The following is a 22,168-nucleotide window of genomic DNA, read 5'->3' as shown; positions in this document are numbered from 1 at the left end:
CATCCTTCTTGATCCTCGCCAGAAAAACAGCACTTTCAAAAATTAGGCCTAACCTCTGTCTAAACGTTCTTCAGACCGTTTTCGCTCCGGGTTGACGTAGGCTCATGATTCAGTAGAATGACCGCCATAAAGCTGAATTTATGTCCGATCGTAAGAAGCCCAAACCTTTTCATCGTAAAACACCGCAGCGCGTGCTAGTTTTACTGAGCATGTTGTCATCTTGATATCAGTAGTCATTTTTTGTTGATGCATGACTCATATCCCACGCCCCATGAAGCATAGGTGAGCTCTGCACCCCACCACGAACGATGCCTTGCCATTTTTCTTGCCAAACCAGCACCGCATGGAACGGCAGGACCACCTCCAGTCAGCCTAAACTCGTACTTTCGCCGGCATTGGGCCACGGACTTAAATCTCCCCTTTGTAGCCTATCTCTGAAGACGAGGCTCAGCACCGGCGCCGATAGCCTTGTGAGGAGCGGCTCGACGGTGTCGCCGCCGCGGGCCGGATCGGCTGCCATTGTCTCGCGCCGAGTCCGCGAGCGCAGCGTCGCCCAGCGCCGGTTTATTACCTGCTGATGACGGTCGGCGGGCCTTGATGAGACTATTGCGGCGCGGCCGAGCTGACGGCTCGACCGCCGCCTCCGTGCGGTCATTTGTTCCGCGGCTAATGACGCATGGTGACGGGCGCGGCCGAACCGCTGATTTTCAGGGAGTAATTGCAGTACTTGACTGCGTGTTTGCGGAACGGTTTGCTCTCAGCGCTGTGTGGTCTTTGGAGTCACCGAGAGGCGAGAGATAGGGTGTGCCGCCAGGTGTGTCATCAGTGACGTGGATCAATTCGTTAAGAGTTCGCTCGGCGTATTGTTTGATTGATATGTCCGTCGAGTGATCTATAGCGTCACTAGCAGCTCGCTCTGACGTGATCTCGTATCTCACCGCACTTGATTCGCTGCCTCAGTTGGCGACTCGTTTTTTTCGCATTGTGTGTCGAACGGGGCGTTATTTGCGAGTACATATTTGGTTTGTTCGGCTGGTTTCCATTTTACCAATTTGTTTTCGCTGGTCCGCCCCGATCGATACAAAGCGTCGCGGTTTATCGCTATGGAAGACTTTCAAGCGGCACGATTTTCTCCTGAACAGCCGACGGAGACGCCTGAAGTCGGCTCGGTCGGCTATGGCCTTATCCATGTTTTTGATAATGCCTTCTAGCCCCGCGCCGGGCTGGGCGATATCCATCGGCCCCACAGTCGGTGCGGCATTGGCGTGACACTGGGGCTCTCCCACTCACTTCCCACCTGCCTTGAGCGACAGCGACCGTCCCATTTCGGCCGACCCTGGCCCAGTATCCCCTCACCGGTGGCGCCACCGTTAGGTGATCCCGCCGATTGGTGTAACCCGCCCGGCCAGACCTTGTCCCTGGGTTCCGCTGTCACCCAATCAGCCGGTCGCACTAGCCCGTGGCGTGCCTCGCACCTGGCGAAATAGACGAACGCTTTGGGCGCCAGCGAACGCCGTGGCGATAACTTGCAGTGCACACTGCATGGTTTTGCAACGCACCGATTGCGAGGACTTTCGGACTTCCCCAGCTGGAAAACCTATCCTTCCCGGATATGGGCTGGTATAATAAGCTGCAGGCGTGTCTGTACTCCGCGGGGCAGTGTTGTCGGCTCGTTGAACGTTCCTTATAAAGCAGAGTGGCCGGCATCTGCACGTGTCGTGGCACTCACGAACGCAGCAGCGCGATTCTGACGCCTCATCAGGCGATGTTTTGATGTGACGATGCGATGCTAACGTAGCGTGATGTTACCTGACACACTATGAGGTATTCTGATGTGGCGTAACGCGAGCCTGTCGTGATGGCCTGACAGCGTTACGTGACGATGCATGGTGTTGACTTGCCGCGCCACGTCGTATGGCGTTACGCGTCACGGCGGGGTGTGACGCGCTAGCTGACTCGCTCTTGCCATCCTACCCCGCTGTTCCCCGGGGTCGCGGTCCGGGGACGCCCTGGTAGGAGAGCTCCGCGCACTGGCGGGCATCACGAGCGGCCGCTGGTCCAGCGGTGGATCCGAGGTCGCCCGGTTAGCGGCTCGACGGCACACCGATACGGCGCGTCAGCCCGACGACCGAGGATGGAACGAGGGAGGCTGAGCGGCGCCGGACGGAATTTGGATGTAGAGAAGCCCCGGAGGCGCGTCGCCGGCTGCCGAGCAGCTTTGGGTGTCATTGACTGACGGTCGGCGCTGGAGCTGGAACTGGAGCTGGAAACAAACGGCGCTGGAGCTGGAAACAACCGGCACTGGAGCTGGAACCGGCCGGCGCTGGAGAGAGAACCGGCCAGGCACAGAGCAGGGAGAGGCGGAGGAGAGATGGGATGCGCCGGCTCAGGGACGCCGAGCAGCGGGACCGGCCGTGTTACGCCCGACGGGGTGCAGAGCTAGTCGCTCTAGCTGTGCTCCCTCCCAATGCTCATCTAAAATAGCAACTTAGCTGCGCCGGCATCACTCTGAATGTACGATCATAAGGCCCGGCTGGTGCGCTTTGTGTGACCTGAGTGTGTTTGGCCGTATTTGGTAGAATAGTGGCGTGCGAGGGCAGTTGAGCATTTTAAGGATGCGTATAGCTGGATTGGGAGTCATAAACGGCTGATGCAGAACTATCCGTTCACTTCACTTGATCGTGTATCGAACGAGTCCAGGCAAGGTTCATTAGTTTTAAGTGGGTTTAGGTCGACAACGTCATGACAGTAATTCAAGCCAATTGCTTTCGATTCTTGAGCCTGATGTCGCACGTAATGTAGGTAGGGCGTCGGGTTCCAGTTAGTGACGCAATGCCGCCTCCACTGCCCACTGGCACTGGTGCAAGGCGTGCAGTGGCTCCGAGGGCCTGCAATAACGCTCCCCGGCGGACTGCCCTGGCTGACACCGGTGACGCGCGGGTCTGAGAGCTGCGATGGAGCGCCGAGCGCCGCTGGTCCGCTGGTCCAGCGCTGGTCCGGCTATGGTCAGCTGGGCCGGCGCACGGACCGGTTTCACTGGAAACGATTAATCCTCGGGCGATTGTCGCCGCCGCCGCCGCACCTTGGTTGGGAAACGGACCGGCCGATCTGCGACTGGGGAGAAAGGAGGGAGGGAGGGAGGGGCGGAGCGGCCGATCAGCTGACGGTGCGCGCTGCCAACAGGCGCACCGGGCCGGCTATTTCGGCCCCCGATCAGCTGTGCGCCGCCCCGCCGCCGCCGCCGCCGCGGTCGTTGCTGTGCGCACACGGCTCCTGTCTGTTGTCGGGCCGACGGTCTGTCCCGTTCGGGGCGGGGCGGGCGGGCCTCCGGACGCCGTTATTGCGGCTAGAAACCGGTCGCTGAGAGTGGGCGGCGGGTGTGGTCCATGGGCCGAGCTCGCTCGGCGCGGCCTGCTCTGATCACCGGACCGCTGACGGCCGCCTGAGAAATGTGAATGCGAATGCCACCGTCCGTCGCCTCGGCTGGCGGTCAGGAAGCCACCGAGTGGATCCTAGCGCGGGTCTCGGCCTAGAATAGCGTGATCGAGCGGCTGCGGTGTCGCCGCCACGTCGGCCGGCCGCCGCCACCGTAAGGGGAGGGGCGTCTAGACGAGCGGTGGGTCGTCGGCCGGTCGACGGTCCGGCGACGGCGGCGGTGGACAGACAGACGCCTTTCGGGGCGCCGCCGCCGCCGCCTCTAGCTGCCGTCGCAGCCGACGCGGCGGCTGTACAGCCGGTGGGCGACGGCGACGGCGGGGGCGGGCACCAGTCGACCCAGGGCGTGGGCGGCGCACTATTCTCGTCACCCGTGATTGGCGTTGGGCATGACGGCGGTCGTGCTCTGCCGCTGTTCAGCAGGACGCGCCCATCGTGGTCTGAGCTCCCCGCGGGGTCTGACATCCCGCTGATGGGAGACCTCGGACCGGGTAACACGCCGCTCACAGGCATGTAATCAGCTGGGCAATCCACGGCGGCCCGATCGAAACGACTGCTGCGGGCCATGCTTTAGTACCGAACGACGACGGCGATGGCATCCGGGCCTGAGTATGTGACTCAGGGTCCGGCCACCAGTCCGTTGCGGCGGCGGGGCATATGCTATGCGGGCGGTATAGCGGACCGACTGGCGAGCCGGGCTGGCAGCTGACTCATCAGCATGGCACTGGGTCGCTGGCTCGACGGAGACGCCTGCCGCGCGCGATAGACGCGTGGCAGCGTCTGACAGAGGTCACGACCTCAGACGGGGGTGACGGTCAGGCCGGCCATAAAAGGGTCGAGCGCCGGCAGTCACGACAGATTCCCCGACAGAAGAGCCGTCTGTGACTGTCACGAACGATGCTAGCTCGACAGGACTCACGACTGAGTGGCTGATGACCCCCGCAGAGTCACGTCAGGTGGCGATACCATCGTTTCTTTGGTCCCAAAGTGGGTTTTGGAGACAGGTCTGCGCATAGTTTTAGGTCTGAGGTCTTTGGGACGACCGTTGGTAATTTGTCATCTTCGTGGGATCTCAGGGAGTCTAACACCCGGAGCCGGAGAGGAGAGGCGAGGTGTGTGGCGGTACGCGGTTGGCGAGCCGGGTTTCTCCGCGGCGGCGTCGATCGCGCGCCGCCGGTGTCGCCGCCGACAAGTGGGTCGGCCGGCTCGCTCGCGCCACCGGCCGCCCGCCCAGCTGACTGACCTATTTGGGAACCGGTCGCCTGGCGACGGCCGCTCGCTCTCCGCTCGCTCCCCGGCCGCCGTGCACCCATGCAAAGCCCTTCATGGGTGCTGGCCGACCGGCTTGTCGGCCTTGCGGCTCGCCTGTCCCTGTGTGCCGACGGACCGAGCTCGCGCCGTCGCCGCCGCCGCCCGCCGGCCGATCCGCCGGGCGGTGGCGTTTCCGGCCAGCTGGTGGAATGCGGAGCGCCAGTCAGCTGAGGAGGTCCCTCCACTCTTTGGGAACGCCCGGGGTGTCTCGGTGCGCGGCGGGACGTGAAAGGGTCGGCAGGAAATCGGGTGGCGGCACACCATAACAGGGGCGCACTGCGGCGAAACTGCGAGTCGCAAAGATGCCACTAAGGTGCCTTCAGTGTTGCCTTCAGTGTTGACTGTGATGCTTATAATGATGGCAAGTATTACGACGCTAATAACTCTGCCGTGTGGGGTTTCCAACTAGTCAGAAGCTGACGCTCCGTGACTAGAGTCAGGGTGCAGTCGATTGTCTGTCCGCTGCGTGTAGGGTTGACGGACGGACGGCCGACCGGTGTCCTTGTACGGCTTTCGTCTGGCCCGTTGTCAAGGAGGTGCCGTTGGCCGGCCGTCGTACAGCTTTCCTCGCCGCCGGTGGGACCGTGTCGTACCCAACTCAGCTGAATGCTGGTGTAACCCAACCATACCGGTATTCTCCGGTCTCGATCTGATCCTCGACAAGACCCCGCCCCGCCTCCTGCTCCTGAATTCCTCACCCGCTTGCCCTCTCCCTCCCTAGCCCGTGCTCGTCATCAGCGGCATCCATGAGATGTACTTTGGCAGGCACCTGCGCACGTTTCGCTAGACTGAAGTGAAGGGCTCTGGTGGTCGCCCCCTCCCCCGCGCACCGCGTCATCGGCTCGGACGAGCCCCCGTCGCCGCGCTGAGGCAACCGGTCCCTCCTCCTTTCGGTCTGGAGCCAGTCGAGGACGACACTCACCTGGCGAGAGGCCGGTGGCGAGTTTTGGGGGTTAGTCATTGTTTTGTTTCGCCGGTGATTTAGCCTGATGGAATCAACAGGAGCGGGTGGGATATGTTGTGGGGGTTTATCATCTGTCTCCGCCCCCGATCTGGCGCTTTGACTGCTGTTGATGGATTCATCAGCGCCGGACGGCAGCAGGCGTCATCTGGACCGCCGCCGGCGAGACACCGCGTCAGCGCCGAGCGTCATCGGTCAAATGGTGCGCTCTCCAGCGGTGCGCAGCGCGTGTCGTGGAAAGCGGCGCCGAACCCGTTCCGTCGCGCACGACCGGCGCGCCAGAGGGCCGTCCATCTGGCCTGTTGTTGCCGCCACCGCCGGCACCGTCGTGGAGCTATCCCCTAGCCTACTTCTGCCGATGAATGGCCGCGCGTGGGACCGGCGGCGGCGCTCAGCGGTGGCGAGAGCGGTTCGGTGGTGCGCCGCGCGCCGCTGCAGCGGCAGCCAGCCGACCGGCCGGCCCGTGTGGGCCAACCTGACCTTGGCTGCGCTGCGCCGCGCCGGCCGTACGGGCGAGAAAGCCGTGCCGGCGCACGGCCGACTCGCCCGTATCGACGCCGGCTGATGGCGGCCGGTGGTGACGTCAGAGCGCGCCGAGCCGCCAGTTGTATATAAGCGACGGCCGGCTGGGCCAGGCTCGCCACTGCGGCGGCGGGCGGACGGCGGCGGCGTCGGGACGTAGCCCGACCGCGCCGAGCCTGTAGCTCGAGGGAGAGCGAGCCGCCCGTCGCGCTCGCCGCAGCGGCCGGCCGCGCCGAGCCGATGGCGCTGGCAATGATATGCACCGCGAACGACGGACTGGCAGTTTGACTACTGCATTAGCGCGAGAAACTGAACGCTATAGGCGGAAAGAGGGAGTCCCCGACGTGCGGGCGAGCGTTTGGAGGCCACGGGCCGATTGCGGCGCAGTGTCGGCTATGGAGCGGCACGGCGGAGGTCGGTCGGTGCCGCGCCGCGCCGGAGGTCAGCGCGACCTTGTGGGCCGACCGCAATCGCCTGAGCGCGTCAGAGGCCCCGGGCCGAGCGGCGGCCTGCTCTGGCGCTGGCCGGCCGTCACTTTCACCGGCTGGCTGCGCCCCCCGCCCCCCGCCGCCGCCTCTGACTGACCCGGCTCCGAGCCCAAACCGGATCTGTCGGTGCCAGCCTCCGGGCCTGGCGCGGCGTCCACCGGAGGACGGCTGCTCTCTCGGAGCGGGGCCGGGCGCCGAGCTCGGAGCCGAGCTGCCATTGTCCGACTCTCAGGGAGATGGAATGACTGGAACGAGGGAAACGCGCCGGCTGTTTACCAACCGTTCGGCCAGGATAACGGCTGTAGCCCGACTCCGTCCTTTGCATTCCAAAGTCCTATCGCGAGCAAGATAAGATTAATAGCCTGTCTGCCGTTTGTCTAGTACGTGACCCGAGAAGATCCTGATTTCCCACAGTACGAGCGGCCCGTCCCTCGAGCTGAACTCTGCTCCATTTTGGCTGTATTCTGCACCAGCAGTTCCCAGCCCAATGCCTGGCTGCTCGCGCAGTCGGGCGGCCCGCTCTGCAGTCCCAGTTCCAGCGCGGCCAGGCTGTCACTCCGACCCAGCTCCGGCCGGCCCGACTCGGTTGGCTGCTCGCTCCGGTGGCCCACCTGGTCCGGCCGACTTCACGCTCTCCGGGCCGCCCGGTATTCGGCGGCCTCCGCGGCTGGCGGCGCCGTCCCCGACGGTGACTCAAGAGCGACCGTGACGCCCACAGAAGGAGGGGCTGAGAGCCGCCGGCGGGCGGCGCCGTGACCCCGCCGATTTAACGGTGTCCGGGCGCCGCGCCGCAAAATGCGATCGGCTGCACGGCTTGATTCATGGCAGAGTGGCGGCGCAACAGTTGCCTCAGCTCGAGACCATGGGCGCCTCGGTCGTGACTGACGAGGGACGGCGCGGGGCTAAAACTCCGCGCAGGTACGGGGTAGACAATAGGGAAGTTGGGGTCTGGTCGGTTTTCCCAGACGGGTGAGCGCGAATGTATGAGGCTGGATGATGCCGGTTCCTGGGAGTTAGGGAGGCGTGGGCTCACGGCCGGTTTGCTAGTTTGAGCGCATTCCAAGAGGATTACATCAGTCGTATTTATGAAGCTGAGCTGCCTCGAGGAATCATCTGATGCCCGTATTTGCCTTAGTTGTCTGCCCGTTTTCCTGTCATTGTATGTGTGTATGCTTTCTTCGCGCGTGCATGTTTTCTATTCATATCGGCCGTGTCGGGGCGCGGTGTTTCCGCAAAAAGTCGTCCGGTCCAGCGCTGCGTCTCGCTCGGCTGCGGCGCGGCGCGGGACGGTCCGGTTAGCCCCACACCTCGGGGCCGTGCTCGCCACGGTCGGCTGGCGGAACGGCCGGCACAGAGCGCAGCAGCCGTCAGCTGACGCTCCACTGACGTCAGCTGACCGCTTCGTGACGTCATTAGTGGTATGATCTCTCCTTGGAATGTGTGTTTACGGTACCGTAAGGTGGGGCTATTTGAGACAGTGGGGCTATTTGAGACAGTTTTTAAAATTGCTATAAAATAAAAACCGTTTGAAATTTATGATTAATTTTTGCTCAGACGATTTACTGCTCGGTTCCATACCTCCCTGAACAAAAATATCACAAATAAATCAAACGATCTTCATTTTATAGCGATTTTAAATACTGTTTCAAATAGCCCCACTGTCTCAAATAGCCCCACTTTACGGTATTGGGTTTTAATTAGGAAGCCGCCTGTCTGCTCCGCTGCTGTGTGTGCTGCTCTGCAGTGTTGTGCATGGTCACAGCGGTGTGCATGACCGGGGGTGGGCGCGGTGACTCGCCAGCCGGCACCAGTCGCCGTTACCAGCTCCCCGGCGGCCGCGTCTCATGGCCGACCGGCGCCGCCGGCACCGGCAGCGCATTCTCCACCGAGCACTTGTCTCTGTCACGGCCGGCATCCGATCCCAGATGTATTCTCCGTCCCAGCCGGCCCGTCCCGCCGGCCCTTGTTGTCGTTGGCCCTGAGCTTGCGGTGTGAGCGGCGCCAGAGACACTATTTTGGGCCGGTTCCACTGGCCGCCGCTCTCCCCTTCTCCGGTGGGTGATTGCACGGCGCGCTGGCGGCGGCGAGCTGCCTTTGTCGGAGGGCTCCGTGCGCTGTGCGCCGGCCGGCGGGCCCCGGCAGGGTAGTGGTTACCCTTGGCTGCCGGTCGGTCCAGGGTCACCCGCCACAGCGATACCGCCGCCGCCGCCGCCGCCGCCGCCGCCGCCACCGCCACCCGCATCATACCCCGACCTGACAACGCGGAAGAATGCACCTTTCGCAACCCATGCAGCGGCGGCAGCGGCGGGCCGGAGACGGTGTTGGGCAAGAAGCGGCGGTGACGTGAAAAGGCCGCCGACGCGCGCGCGAAAGCTGACCATGGAAGTCTGCCGGAAACGGAACCCGTCCAGACGCGAAATCGTGCGAAATGAGCACCGGTCAGCCGGGTGGCCGGTCGGCTTGTCTCCAACCACCTCTGGACAACGGTCTTTATGTCAGGGCTGCCTACAATGGCCATTCCTCGGCGCTCCCTCGACGACCGAGCAAGCAGGGTGCAAGGGCCGTCTGCACTGTTTGTACTCAAGTGGGCAAATGGCGGGGTTGTGTGGGTTGAATTACAGTGCACTGGTACGATTGCATTGCATGCAGTGCTGCCTGGCAGAGAGCGATCACGGTTCAAAATAGCACCGCTGGATGGGCGTGTTATGAATGACACCTGCGCGGCATGTTGACAGCCATGACTGGGCCCGCGTGTGTCCCAGTACAGGATCGATCGAACCCTTGTCTGTGTGGCTGGCGGTGACCGGGCTCCGCCCGGCGCGGCGCGCGACCGCCGCCGGTGTCGACAGAACCGGGTCATGGCTGGCCTGGCGGCCGCGCCGCGCTGAGGCTCAGCGCGGGGCGGCCTGACGTCAGCGGCCAGCGGCGACACGCGCAGCGGCGCCGCCGATATGGGTGCGGGTCGTGATCGACAGATCGGCGACCTTTTGACGCCTTTGGTAGAGGACTTCTGGCTCCCCTATCCTTTTACGTGGCCCCGGCGAAGAAGTTTGATTGTTTTCGGGTGTCGACCAACCCGACCTGTTGGTCCAACCGTATCTCGGCGCGGTGCGTTTGTCTGCCGCCGCCCACCGTCTGTGTTGTCTGTTCTCCCACACGAGAGACCACAGCTCTCCGCTCGTGGCCGCTCGGCGTGAGATGGTGCTCGGCGCGCGCGGCCATTCAGCCGGCCGGCACGGCGCCGCGGCTGATCGGCGCGCGGCGCACCGGTTCCGCCGCAGTGTCAACTGGGTCACTGACAGCCAGCAGACGGACCGAGCGCTGACCTGGAAAGGAGCGCCGGCCGCCGCCGCTACCGCGGCCGCTGCTGTGTCTGCCGGCCGACGGACGCGCAGCTGACTGAGCCAGGTTTCGACACCAGATGGATACCATTTTTGGGCAGAGAGAACGTCTGGTCGCCGACTCCGGCGCCGGCTGCGGCGGCCGTAACGGTGACGCCAACCTGTTGGGCCCGAGGTACTTGCGGCCGGTGGACGTGGGACACTGTCCGCCGTGACCGGAGACCGGCCGTCGCTATCGTCGGGCCGCCGCGGCCGGCGGGACACGGGCCGGGCAGGTGGCGGTCCGGGTCACTGTGATGGGGAAGGCGGCGAACTCTCGCTGGATAGTCATTATAAACGCCAAACGGCGCCGGCAGCATGACTGGCGACACATGTAATGTGCGGAGCGAATGGAAATGAAAAGGTGCGGTGGTTGATGGAGGTTTCCGTGACACCGCGCGGCGGTTAGGGCGAGTTGAGTTTTTCATTTTAGAAGTGATAATCACACGCGTGTGGACGTTGAGTTATGTCCAGGGCGGCCGGCGTAATGACCGCCCTCGCACGAATATGGCGGCTTGAATAACCCGATGGCGACTGGAAATGAGATTCTGCGAAACTGTCCGCAAATAGCTCCTGAGTGGAATACAAATGTGCGCAGGGCTCAGCGGAGTGACATGCTGATGCGTTCCCCGAAAGACTTGCTCACCCCACTGAAGCACCCGTGTCATTCATTCGCGGAATGACTATTAAAACAAGCTTGTTACCAGTTGTTAAATTACTGAAGTCATGCGGATAATGCGTTTCTTGCGTGATGCTTGTTAAAGTGACACGGCCGGGTCTTGAACCTCGACCTCCGCCTGGCTTGGCCATGGCGACATTGTAAGCAGTGTGCAGTGTGCCGCAATCACATTGAAACATTCCAGGAGCCAGCTGGATCTCGTCAACTCTACAAACATCAATATCAGAACACCAACCGCAGCATGATCTGTTATTTTTCTCCGGTATGAAGCAACACTGTTATTTTGCCAGCGGGGCGCATGCATGACTTCCGCTTCGGGCGGGTGCTGCTGCCGTTCGGTTCGATGGACTTCCAACGTGACGCCCGTATTTGTGTGTTGGTGTGACTGCACTGACGTATAGTGTGCTATATCGCTGCTGACCTGCGTGGTGTGCTGATCCCGCCTAGTGTCTGTCTTACTTTTTGCCTCCTAAAAGCTGATTCGTTATGATGACTATTGACTAGGTGTTTTCTGTAGTCAACCGAAGCCCGTATCTGTTGAAATAAACATCGTGCGTCTTCTGAACTACCCCTTCCATAAAGACTAATCTCTCTCCCTCCCTCCGCCCTGCTGCCTTGACGTGAGACCTCGAGTCGCTGCGCCACCGCATTCCTTCAAGGGTCGGCCGCCCGCCACGCGGGGCCGGGCCGGCGCGGCCCCCGCCTCCGATGTCTCTGTGTGTACCGTTGCCCGACCGGCCTGCCTGGACAGAGGTGAAGGTTGCGTCAGAGTGGCAGCCGACCTACAGCGCCGCGCCGCGCGGCTGGCCCGTTCTGCGCACAATTCTCGGTGGGGGCGTGACCTGGCAAGACCGGCTCACCCACTGGCACGGACAGAGCAGTCACCGCTCGGGCTGTGTTGGTTGGAACGCTGCCACGCCAGAGTGTTGATGGCAGCGCGATCCGGCGGGGGTCATCCCTCTGACACCTGTTGGTGTAATGCAATATTCATAGCATCTCGCGGCGATTCACAACATCGGGGAACGGATTACCGAGGAATGGGGTATATAAGACCGCCGGGGACGGCTGCTCACAGGTTACTGCGTCACATGATTGAAGACGGGTCATACAATACGCTGTCAGTCAACTATTGATTGTCAAACATTCTTCACCGTTCTTCGACCGATGCATGATAATATTCACCCGTCCGCATCGGAGAAGGGGTGAAAAATGACACCGGGATTCTCGCGTGTGCGTCTCAATCGACCTGCGTTATTCCGCTCCTGTCGGGTCGCTCGGCGGGATACGTGCCGTCCGATGTCATTGGACACCGAATGAATGGCGTTCCGTGGGCGGCGGCGGTGGAGCGGCGGTGGTCGGGCTGATTACCGGGCGCTCGGCGGCCGCCGCAGTCGGACCGACGGGCGCGGGTCAATGGCCAGACGCGCCCCGCTCGGCCGGAGGAGATGGAATACCACCAGCCACCGGAGCTGTCCGTGCTGACTCGGCCCGACCCGAGATAAGGCCCGAGCTGCGAGCTCGCCCGGTGATCTTTTGTTCGCCGGCCCGGTTGCGTCACAGAGAGCAGCAGAGGCATTCTTTTGATGAACTTTACGGAGAGTTGAACTACTTCGAAGGCTATTTCGGTAAAAACGAATAGCGACTGACTAACCAAGCATTCGAGGAACGCTGGCTCAGCTACCGCCTGTATCCAACCAGCAAATAATCTCCGCTCAAGCCAGACCTCAGATTGAACCCCCATACGCAGCTCTGTGTAATGTTTATCTAAATATAATGTCAGCTCTATTCAGCTCCCAGCTCAGTTCCAGCTCCAGCCCCAGCTTTATCCAGCCCAGTCCCAGCTCCTGCTCCAGCCCCAGCTCCAGCTCCAGCCCAACTCCAGCTCCAGCTCCAGCTCCCAGCTCCAGCTCCAGCTCCAGCTCCGTCTCCGTCGCCCTGGCCACGGGCGCGGTCGGGTCCGGTCCGGTGAGGCGGCGCCGGGCCTCTATCGGACCATCAGTGCGCGCTGCCGGCCGGTACGTTGACCTCTGGAGGACGGTGGTCCGCCGAGCGGGCGCGCACTCGGTCGCCCGGTCAGCGCCACGACCCGGTTCGACCCGGCGCGGTGGCATTCGACAGCGACACCAGACCTGTTGGACTGTTGGAGTCCTGTCGATCGATCGCTCATTCAGCTTGTCTCGACCATCTCGATAGGACGTGCTAAGCTATGCGCGAGAGGTTGGATTCATCTCGATTCGTCTCGATTCGGGACGATCCAGTTTGATCAGGCTCCGTTTGGGTGAGTCTCGCCGGCAAGTCTCCGGCGGGCGAGGTGGGCCTCTCGCCGGGCGACCTCGGCTCTCCCGTGCGCGTGAGCTGACCGTTCAGTTGCCATGGCACCACGGCGGGCGCCGAGAGGCGGCGGTCGATCTCCACTGCCCCAGGAACTCGACTGTCGCATGGCCGATCAGAAGTGAAAGTCGCCCCGGCACCCGACCGGTCAGCCGAGGTCCCCTGTCAGCTCTGTTGGTTATCCGGTTGTCTGATTGCCTGGTTGTCCGGCTGTCCCACCGACAGGTGCCTGGTCTGATGGCCGAGGTCAGGCCGCGCTCTGGGAACGAATCGCCGGAGGGCGGAGCGGGATAACAGAGCAGCGCGGTCGGGGCCAGGGCCGACTAAGCGGCGCTCTGCTTCCGTCTCTGAGCCGGGTCGGGGTCAGCCGGTGCCGCGGTGGTGCCGAGCGGACCTCGGACTGACGGCCGCGGGAGGGGTCGCCATTCACACAGCTCAGCTCTGCTCTCAGTCTCTCTCAGCCCTCACCTCCATCCTCTCACCTTCATCTTCTCTCCTCCATCCACTCCCCTCTTTCTTCGGTCTGACATCTCGGCGCGAACAAAAGACACAGAGCGGACTCATTCCTGTCGGCATTTACCCGCTCGCGGTTGTATTCATGGTGTTTGCGCGCGCGAGGAGCCACCACCTGCCTCTGCGCGTCGCCTCGGTTCGGTTCGGCGCCGCTTTCAGCTGCCACTTTTCACCTGCTGTGGCACGAAAACAGGCCGATGGCCGGCGCACCTGAGCGCCGCTCGGCCGACTGATGAGCGCCGATAGTGGCCTGGAGGAGCCGGATGTGGCGCCGTGTCCGTGTCCGCGCCGTGTCCGTGGCGGTGTCCGCGCCGTGTCCGCGTTGGTGTCCGCGGACACGTATGGACGGCGCTGGGCGGTCGGACTCTGCCGCGCGGCCGGCGCCGGCAGGTTTGCCTGGTTGGACGGCAGCCAGCTCAGCTGTGACCCGGCGCGGCCTCCGGGGTTAATCAGATGCCTGTGGCGGCGTCGCTCCCAGCCGAATTCCGCGCCGGCAGCCGGTCACCTGTGAACGGAACTGGGCGAAGTTGACGCGGATTTGTCACTTTTTCGTCGTCAGATCACTAATGGCTATTACATGATCAAATTAGGAGTTGAATTTTTCACCTCATTCCAACCCTCTCCAGTGAAGCACTTAGCGGACCTGTAAGGTGTTTGTGAACGGTGCGGCCGGTTATCCCCGGGGTCGGTTATCTGTCGTCCCATCTCGTCCCTCGCCCCTCGGTGGGGTCCGGTGATGGGCAGGTGCTAACGGCGGCCGCCGGGCGGCGCTCGTCCGGTGACCGAGACACGGTAATCAAGGCGCCGCGGCCGCTCCGTCACCGCCGCTTCATTTGCCCGCCGCCGCCATTAATCACCGCTGATGTTTTGGCGGTGGTTAGCCGTAATTACACTTGCCCGTGCCCTTCGACCGGTATGTGCTGATTGGTCGCTGTCGATCGGGGAGATTGTTTTTTTTTTTTAAGTATTAGGTTCTGCGATCGCAGCTAATGTGAGATTGAGGTCCTATTATCGGCTCAGATCCATACGACAGGGGAAGAGTGTTAAAATCAGCTTAATTCATAAATGTGTTTCTTCTTAGTTGTATGTTAGGTGGGAAGTTTACCTTCGGGGCAGAAACGTCACATATAATGTCTATGAGAACTGGAATGTTTGCGTTGTCATTTGTGAAGCCGTTCCGCGCCATTATTGTTTTTCTGTCTTCAACGCCTTTTTCTCTGTATCGCCCACTGTCTGTATCACCCCCTGTCTGTATCGCCCCCTGTCTGTATCGCCTGCTGTCTGCTTGTATTGCCCGCTGTCTCCCCTGTCTGTATCGCCCGCTGTCTCCCTTGTCTGTATCGCCCTGTCTACTCTATCTTCCGTTGTCTGTATCGCCTGCTGTCTCCCCTGTCTGTATCGCCTGCTGTCTCCCCTGTCTGTATCGCCTGCTGTCTCCCCTGTCTGTATCGCCCGCTGTCTCCCCTGTCTGTATCGCCTGCTGTCTGTAATCGCCTCCTGTCTGTATCGCCTGCTGTCTCCCCTGTCTGTATCGCCCGCTGTCTCCCCTGTCTGTACCGCCCTGTCTGTATCGCCCACTGTCTCTCCTATGTATCTGTATCGCCCTCTGTTTGTATCGCCTGCTGTCTCTCCTGTCTATATCGCCCTGTCTGTATCGCCCGCTGTCTGCCCTGTCTGTATCGCCCGCTGTCTGCCCTGTCTGTATCGCCCTGTCTGTATCGCCTCCTGTCTGTATCGCCTGCTGTCTCCCCTGTCTGTATCGCCCTGTCTGTATCGCCCGCTGTCTGCCCTGTCTGTATTGCCCGCTGTCTGTATTGCCCGCTGTCTGTATTGCCCGCTGTCTGTATTGCCCGCTGTCTGTATCGCCCGCTGTCTGCCCTGCTCGCCGAACCGTGTCGGCTCCCACCGACGGCGGCGGTATCGGCCGGCTGATCGGAGCGGCTCCGAGGCTAGGCTGGCCGACCGCCGACCGCCGACCGCCGACCGGGTCGGGCCGAGCCGCTCTCTGACCTCGCCCCGGGCCGCTCCCGTCACTGACGTCGAGCTCTGGCGGCCCGTGAACGCTGCCCGAGCCGGCCGACGTCCTGGAGCATTCAGCCATGTCCGCCTCGGCCTCGCTTTGCTCGACTGATCAACGCGACATTTCCGTCCGCCGTATTCGGTCGTTGAATGAGAAAGCAGTCAACTGCCTGGCTGTGCTCATGTGCTAAACAAATTATCCTCAATAAACTGGCAGGGGATTATACCTGGCGCCACACCTGACGGCTCATGCGGGCGCCGCTGAACGTGGCTGGGTCGTGGAGCGGGCGCCGCGCGTCGGGACCACCCAGTCCTACCCTCAGCGCGGCGGTGCACCCTGACCACAGGACTGAGACGGCGCCGCGCGCGGAGGGCGGGGGATGCCACCGCTACCTCTTGTCGAGGACCACCCAGCGTGATCGGCGCACTATCGGCCTGACTAACCGCAGGCGCCACTGATGGTCTAATGAACACAACGGTGCCAATGGGAATAGCGTTAGTGAATGACGTTTTGGAGGGCTCTTGTTTACAGCCAGACATGATATAAGAATCGAACCAGGGTCATGACTAACGTCTGATTATTGCTGGACGTCCGAACTTTGAATAAACACTGATGAAACGATGTCGGTTTTGAAAACGTAAACACTTGCTCCGATATCAAACAGAATTAGTTATGCAGCTTCAATATGGTGTTTAGTTATTATCTAAGACAGCTGACTAGGGCGTGGCACGACCATTTACCCATTGGGACATCGACTGGGATCAATTCAGAGGCATTGCTGCTTAAATTTGGGAGTCTCAATGTCATCTGATGATATGACGCCGCGGACGTTTATGATATGGCAGCTCCTTTGTTAAGGCGTCTCTCAGGGACGGCTAATCCATGATGAATTGTGAGATCGCCGGCGGTGGCATGCGCAGGAAGGCGGTCATGTGGGTGCGCTGCCAAACGCGCCCTCGGTGTAGCGGTCGGCGGCACGTCAGGGGCGCAGGCGGCGCCGAAAAGAGTGGCCACGCTCAATTAGCAAGTCTGATAGGGCCAGCGTGGCCGGGTCTCTTGTTTTCATTCAGGCAGCGTTGCCAGCAGCAATGTGAGAGCGAACGGCGTGCGACGTGACCTATTTCAGGACCGGGTTCGCCGCCAGATAACTCGCGAAATGTGGAAGGGATTCGGGAAGCTCTTTTCAGACGTCTAGCAAAGGCGTGAAATAAGATTACAGTTTTATGTTTAAAACAACTAGCTCATCCGTTGCTGGCTTTAAAACACTCAAAACTAAGGAATACGCTTCTCTCTGGCGCTCATTTCACAAGTTTTCCAGACTTCTGGAAGTTTGCCGCCACTGGACGCCTGAAGTCCGTTTCCACGGGAGAAGTGGAAGGGCGAACGGGGTTTGAGCGCTCGAGCGCGGACTCACGCGCGGCACGGACGGTCCCCTGATTTCATATTGCACCCCAGCTGTGGAGTTGGCCGGTGCGGGCGAACCGTGCGCTGCGGCGACTGATATCTCTGATACCGGTGGATCGATTCACCCTGTCTGACCATAAGCGGCGGTATGACGGCAATGCCGCTCTGCATTTCCGGGTACGGCGTCGTGCAAACGCGTGCCCGGAAGCTTGACGTGCCTTCATGACAGATCAATAACAGACCATCTTTTTCTGAACGCTGTCACATTTGCAAGTGATCCTTTCACTCTAGTAGGAATGTGTTTTGATAGTAGTGCTTCACGAGGTTGGGTGGAGCGGTATGTCACACATATCGCGGCTTATAGCGTTGGCTAACGTCAGCATTGTGTTTACACCAAGTGCATGGAATGCGCTCGTGATGACGTAATCGATTCAGCCGTGAGCCGGCACCGTGGCCGGCTTTGTCTGTCGGCTGCCTTCACTGTTCCGCGCCAGGCACGTCAAGGACAGTGGCCGTGTCGGCCACGAGAAAATGCGCCGTTCAAGAGCACCATTAGCTGGCGCACCGAGTGTTTTTGTGTGCAAACTGCCGGCGAGCGGGCCGCGCGCCGCGGCGCCGGCAGAGGAGGGACCCCGGGGTGGCGATGACGTATGATGGTAGTCACCGCTGCTCTGCGGTGTGTAGCGCTGTATTGGGGCGGTCTGCAGGCGCCAGAGACTCGCAGCGGTGCTGAGGACCTCGACCTGTTGCATAATGGCGAGTGTTTGCGTCCCGCCGACCGGCCGGAGGTTGGCGAACCCTCGCGGTCGACCGCGGAGGCCAGTGCGCACTCTGGGTCACCGGGCGGAACAGCGCTGCGCATTGTGCGTGCAAGCTGGCAGTCATTACCAGGAGCCTAAGGGCGGTATCTGGGAGTGCACTGCGCAGGTTGTTACGAACTATGGAGGACGGCGTTTCTCGACCACTTTCCAGTTAGTTGATATTCGATTCAGCAGTGACTCGATTCGCCGGCGGACTGGTCCATCTTGATCAATGATCACCCTTTGGTACCGCTATCCTGGCTACAGACTCATTAGCATGTGCTTAGCTGCGAATCCATGCTCTCCCTCCAGTCGGCAGCGGACGGGGGAGGGCTGCCTGGGCGTTACGGCGCCGCCCCGCGCGGCGCTGGGGAGGGACCATAACTTGCACCCGGGGCAGGCCTGCACGGCTGCTGGAGCGACGGTCCGGCCCAGGCAGGGATCACACCGCTCAGCTGGGGGTGTGACTGGCGCGGCGCCGAAGGAAGATCCGGGACCGGGACTGGGTGGGCCAGCCGCAGGGGACGGTTTGGGAGAGCCGGTGGTACCCGGGGACTCCCCGTAATTAAAGTCCAGTCATATGACCTTCATTTGGGGGACCATGACCGTGGGTCTGTCTGATGTTGGAAGAACTACCGGAAACTGCCGGGGTCGCGCCAGAGTTTTCAGTGCAGCCTTTTGTCCACTGCCGCTCTCTGGTCATTAGCATTGGGATCTCGAGTCAGCGTCTTAGGTAGACTCCAGTATCAAACCTGCTGAGTGGTCTCAGGGCTGGACATTAACAGTTATCTCTTTGTCTTTGCATGGGGACATTTTTCCATACGGCCGGGCTGGGAACATTACCAGAGACCAGTCCCACGACCCGCCGGCACCGCTCTGTGGTTACACAACATTGCCGGAACTGCCGACGCCGGCGCGGATTGAAATGGCATCCGTTTGATTGATGGCCAATCGCCGGGGATGGCTATTTAATTTTGCATCAGAGTATTGTGAAATTTTGGTGTCCAAACCGGCTGCAGCCGTGTTCATTTTACGTCGGTTCTGTTCCCGTTAATTCTCTGCGCTTAACCTTCGCGATGAGACGGCGCGTCGAGTACGTCTACATTCGTCGCTATTACGTCCATTCCAAATTGTGACTAAATGTTCTGTTCTTGATCAGCGCAGCGTGTGCAACAGATTGCCTTCCACGCCCGAGACATGAGTCGACTAATGATAGCCGATATAGCAACGGCACGACCCCGCTTCTGCTGGCGTAACTCTGCTGTGTCGAAACACCTGTCTGGCCTTTTTTACCTGGGCGCCTGCGAGCTAGTCCGCCGTGCTCGACACCACGGCCACATGTGATAACAGCCACACCTGAACCGTGGCACGAAGAAAGCCGCCCGTCACTGGCTGTGAGGGCCCGGCCACACCGAACGACCGACGTTTGTCACAGCTAGGATCTGTGTATGCGTGAAGAAAGAGACTGTGTCCGTGTCCAGGGGACATCAGACAGCGGACAGTGTCTGCGTGAAGCGGTTTGTGTCCATGTCCGGCGGGCAGTAGACAATGGAAAGCTCCTGCGTGAAGCGGCTGTGTCCGCGGCCGGCGGAAATCAGATTGTGCAGCTTTATCGGACAATGTGGGCTGTGAGAGCGGCGTCACACGGTACCAGTGACGTCACGCTATACTGTGACGTCACAGGATATTGTGTCCGGTCGTTGTCTGTCGGGGAAGCCGCCAGGGAAGCCCTCGGCTGCTTGTACTGCCTCCGTCAGTCGGGTGATGCGGCGGTATTCCTGGCTCGATAGGTAGATAAATGGGATATATTTGTCACACAGACTGCTAGATAGACGAGGCGGACGGAAAAGATAGATGCGCGGGACGCTCGGACAACCTGGTGGAGAGACCAGCTACAAAACAGAACATAAAATATTAATAAAATATGCGAGCGAAACTTGCATATCGCGCTTTGATCTACTCCACACCCATCGGTGCGCCTTTCTCAAGCTGTCACCAGCAACCAACCGGGCCTGTCGGGAACGGCTGCTGCAATGCAGATGCACCGTGGCGAATCTAACTCAACGATCACGACCGCAGCGTCGGCCGCTGCATGCATGCACTGCTAGCCGACAGTTTGTTTTCATTGCAAAGTGCAAGGACATATTGCGGTTTTATGACGGCGATGGCCTTTTTCCGTCCAGTGCTGAGTTTGTCGGACCAGGACCCCAGTTGTAGGCTGTAGCATCAGGACGAAGGACATGTTGAGACCCGACGTGTCCCCGCATAGCAATGCACTCGCGGCATTCACGCCAGGCTCTCTCCGAATGTTAGGCCCTCAGAACAATTCTTTGTTCTGTTCAGCGTGGGATTTTTCAGTTTGTTTTCTTCTCTTCGATCGCTGGAGCTGCGTCTTAGAGATTTAACCCGCGCCCTGGTGGGGTCTGTTTATAACGCGACCTGGTGGGGGGGGGGGGGCTATTTTTTGCCCCCCCTCGTATCTCCGAAACTACTGGACGGATCCGCAAAATTCAAACGGCGTTCGATAGCCCTGTCAAATTTGTCGAGGGAAACCAAATTTTATTGACCTCGGGGTCACCGATGACGTCACAGGTCAGGTCAAAGATAAAATGTTTCACCGTTTACGGGGCTTCTAGGGAAAGCGCTATAACACCGAGTAAAACGCATTTTGTCGAAAATCAGCGATAAGACGTCAGTTGTCTAGTACATATGTTGCTATTAGAGGTCACTGGTCATACCAGGTCAGGTCACAGGTCAGGTCACCAAAGGTCACCAAGGGTCACCACATGAACCCAACTTTACTAAGGTTGTGCGATGCATGTTTTATGGCCAGTTTTTCATTTCCAACCCAATGGTGTTGGTTATAAGACCATCAGGTACGGTTTAGGTCACTTTCTGGTGGAGGTCAGGTCAAGGTCAGGTAAAAAAAGGTCAAATTTCAAAGTTGATATTTTTGCATAAAATGGGTATCGATTCGATGCAGCTGGTCACGGGGAGTCTAATGGTGGTCTTTGTTTTGCACTACGAGGTCTAGAATTGCTAAAAATTGAGTTTGAAAATTTGACGTCATCAATTTTGAACAGTTTTTTCGCTATAACTTCGCCAAAAAAAGAGATATCAATCTAAAATTTGGTATGTGTATGGAAGGTGGTAAGGACTATCACATATATTCCGGTTTTTGCGAAATTCAAAAAACTTTTTGGATTTTTTGACTACTATATCCCAAAAATCTATTTTTTTTATTTTTGGGGGTCAAAATAAAAAAAATTCAAAAATCCGAGATAGCAGTTTTGTAGCCCTGTCAATTCTACAGCTTTTATGTCCTAAACATTTTTCTGTATTTGCAAAGCTATAGGCGTGACAGCTCTTCCCGCGAAACCCTTTTTTGGGTCGAAAACGGCAGAACATGACGTCACTCTGACGTCATTTCCGGCCAACCTATCATAGCTTTTGGAAAAATGTTTGGTCACAATGTGTAAAATTGATGTCCGGGAGGGTGCTGAAAGTTTGGTGACGATCGGCGCAGCGGTTCTGGAGATATATCGAAAAGTCTGGAGGGGGGGCAAAAAATAGCCCCCCCCCCCCCACCAGGGCGCGGGTTAAATGGAGCAAGGCAAGGCATTTATCTGGAACAATAGACGGGCTGATTGCATCAAAGTTCTTGGATCAGATCCATCTTCTCCGATCCCCGCGCATTAGCCGCCGTCTCTGTCGGATTGTTGGCAGTCAAGTTTGCGTAGTTGAGTGGTTACAGTGGCCTTTCATACACTCATCCCTTGAGGCATGTCTGGTGTTGATGTCATCGCGCCCCTTCAGTGTTTGTTGTGCGACGTAAGCCGTCACGGTCTTCGCCCGTTTGCAGCCGTGACGTGACGTGCGCCATATTCGTCTGCGCCGCGTCACCGCTGTCTGGCACCGTCTGGCATTTCCTGCTTCGGCTGGGCTGGGTCCGTTGTGTTGTCGGCTGTCCTGTCTGTATTGGTGACAGCGTTCTGTACATTATCTGTGGTGATGTTTACGGTTGTTGCATTGCAAGACTCGCTGACTGTGCTCTGTCCTCTGACCATTTTCCGTTGTTTGTTGCAGAAAATCGCCTTCGACGGCGGCGCGCAGTTCAAATTCAGCATATCGGCCAACCCAGACCAGGGCAGCTTCGAGTGTCTCCAGCAGAATGGCAGGTGAGTCTCTTCGCTACTCTCCCCGCGGCCATGGGGAGCGCCTGCCACTTCAGACGACATCGGTGGAGCCAGGGCCAAGGCTAGAGGTCTAACGCGACAGGAGGTTCTGGCGCCACATCCGGTACCGCGATCGTCCCTCCCCGCCC

General features: G+C 59.8%; 1 protein-coding gene across 1 annotated transcript in view; it reads left to right on the top strand.

Moving 5' to 3' along the window:
- The window catches only part of LOC122368694 (RNA polymerase II elongation factor ELL-like), a 57,164-nt gene that overhangs the window by 6,184 nt on the left and 28,812 nt on the right, over positions 1-22,168 (top strand). Inside the window, exon 3 of the mRNA XM_043342887.1 lies at positions 21,931-22,022. Within this exon, the coding sequence (XP_043198822.1) occupies positions 21,931-22,022 (92 nt within the window). The remainder of the gene's footprint in view (positions 1-21,930; positions 22,023-22,168) is intronic.

This window comes from Amphibalanus amphitrite, unplaced genomic scaffold (genome assembly GCF_019059575.1).
Source record: "Amphibalanus amphitrite isolate SeventyFive unplaced genomic scaffold, NRLGWU_Aamphi_draft 000968F_arrow, whole genome shotgun sequence".
NCBI lineage: Eukaryota > Metazoa > Arthropoda > Thecostraca > Balanomorpha > Balanidae > Amphibalanus > Amphibalanus amphitrite.
Note: the sequence above shows the minus strand (reverse complement) of the source record. Positions and strands in the feature narration are given on the sequence as shown.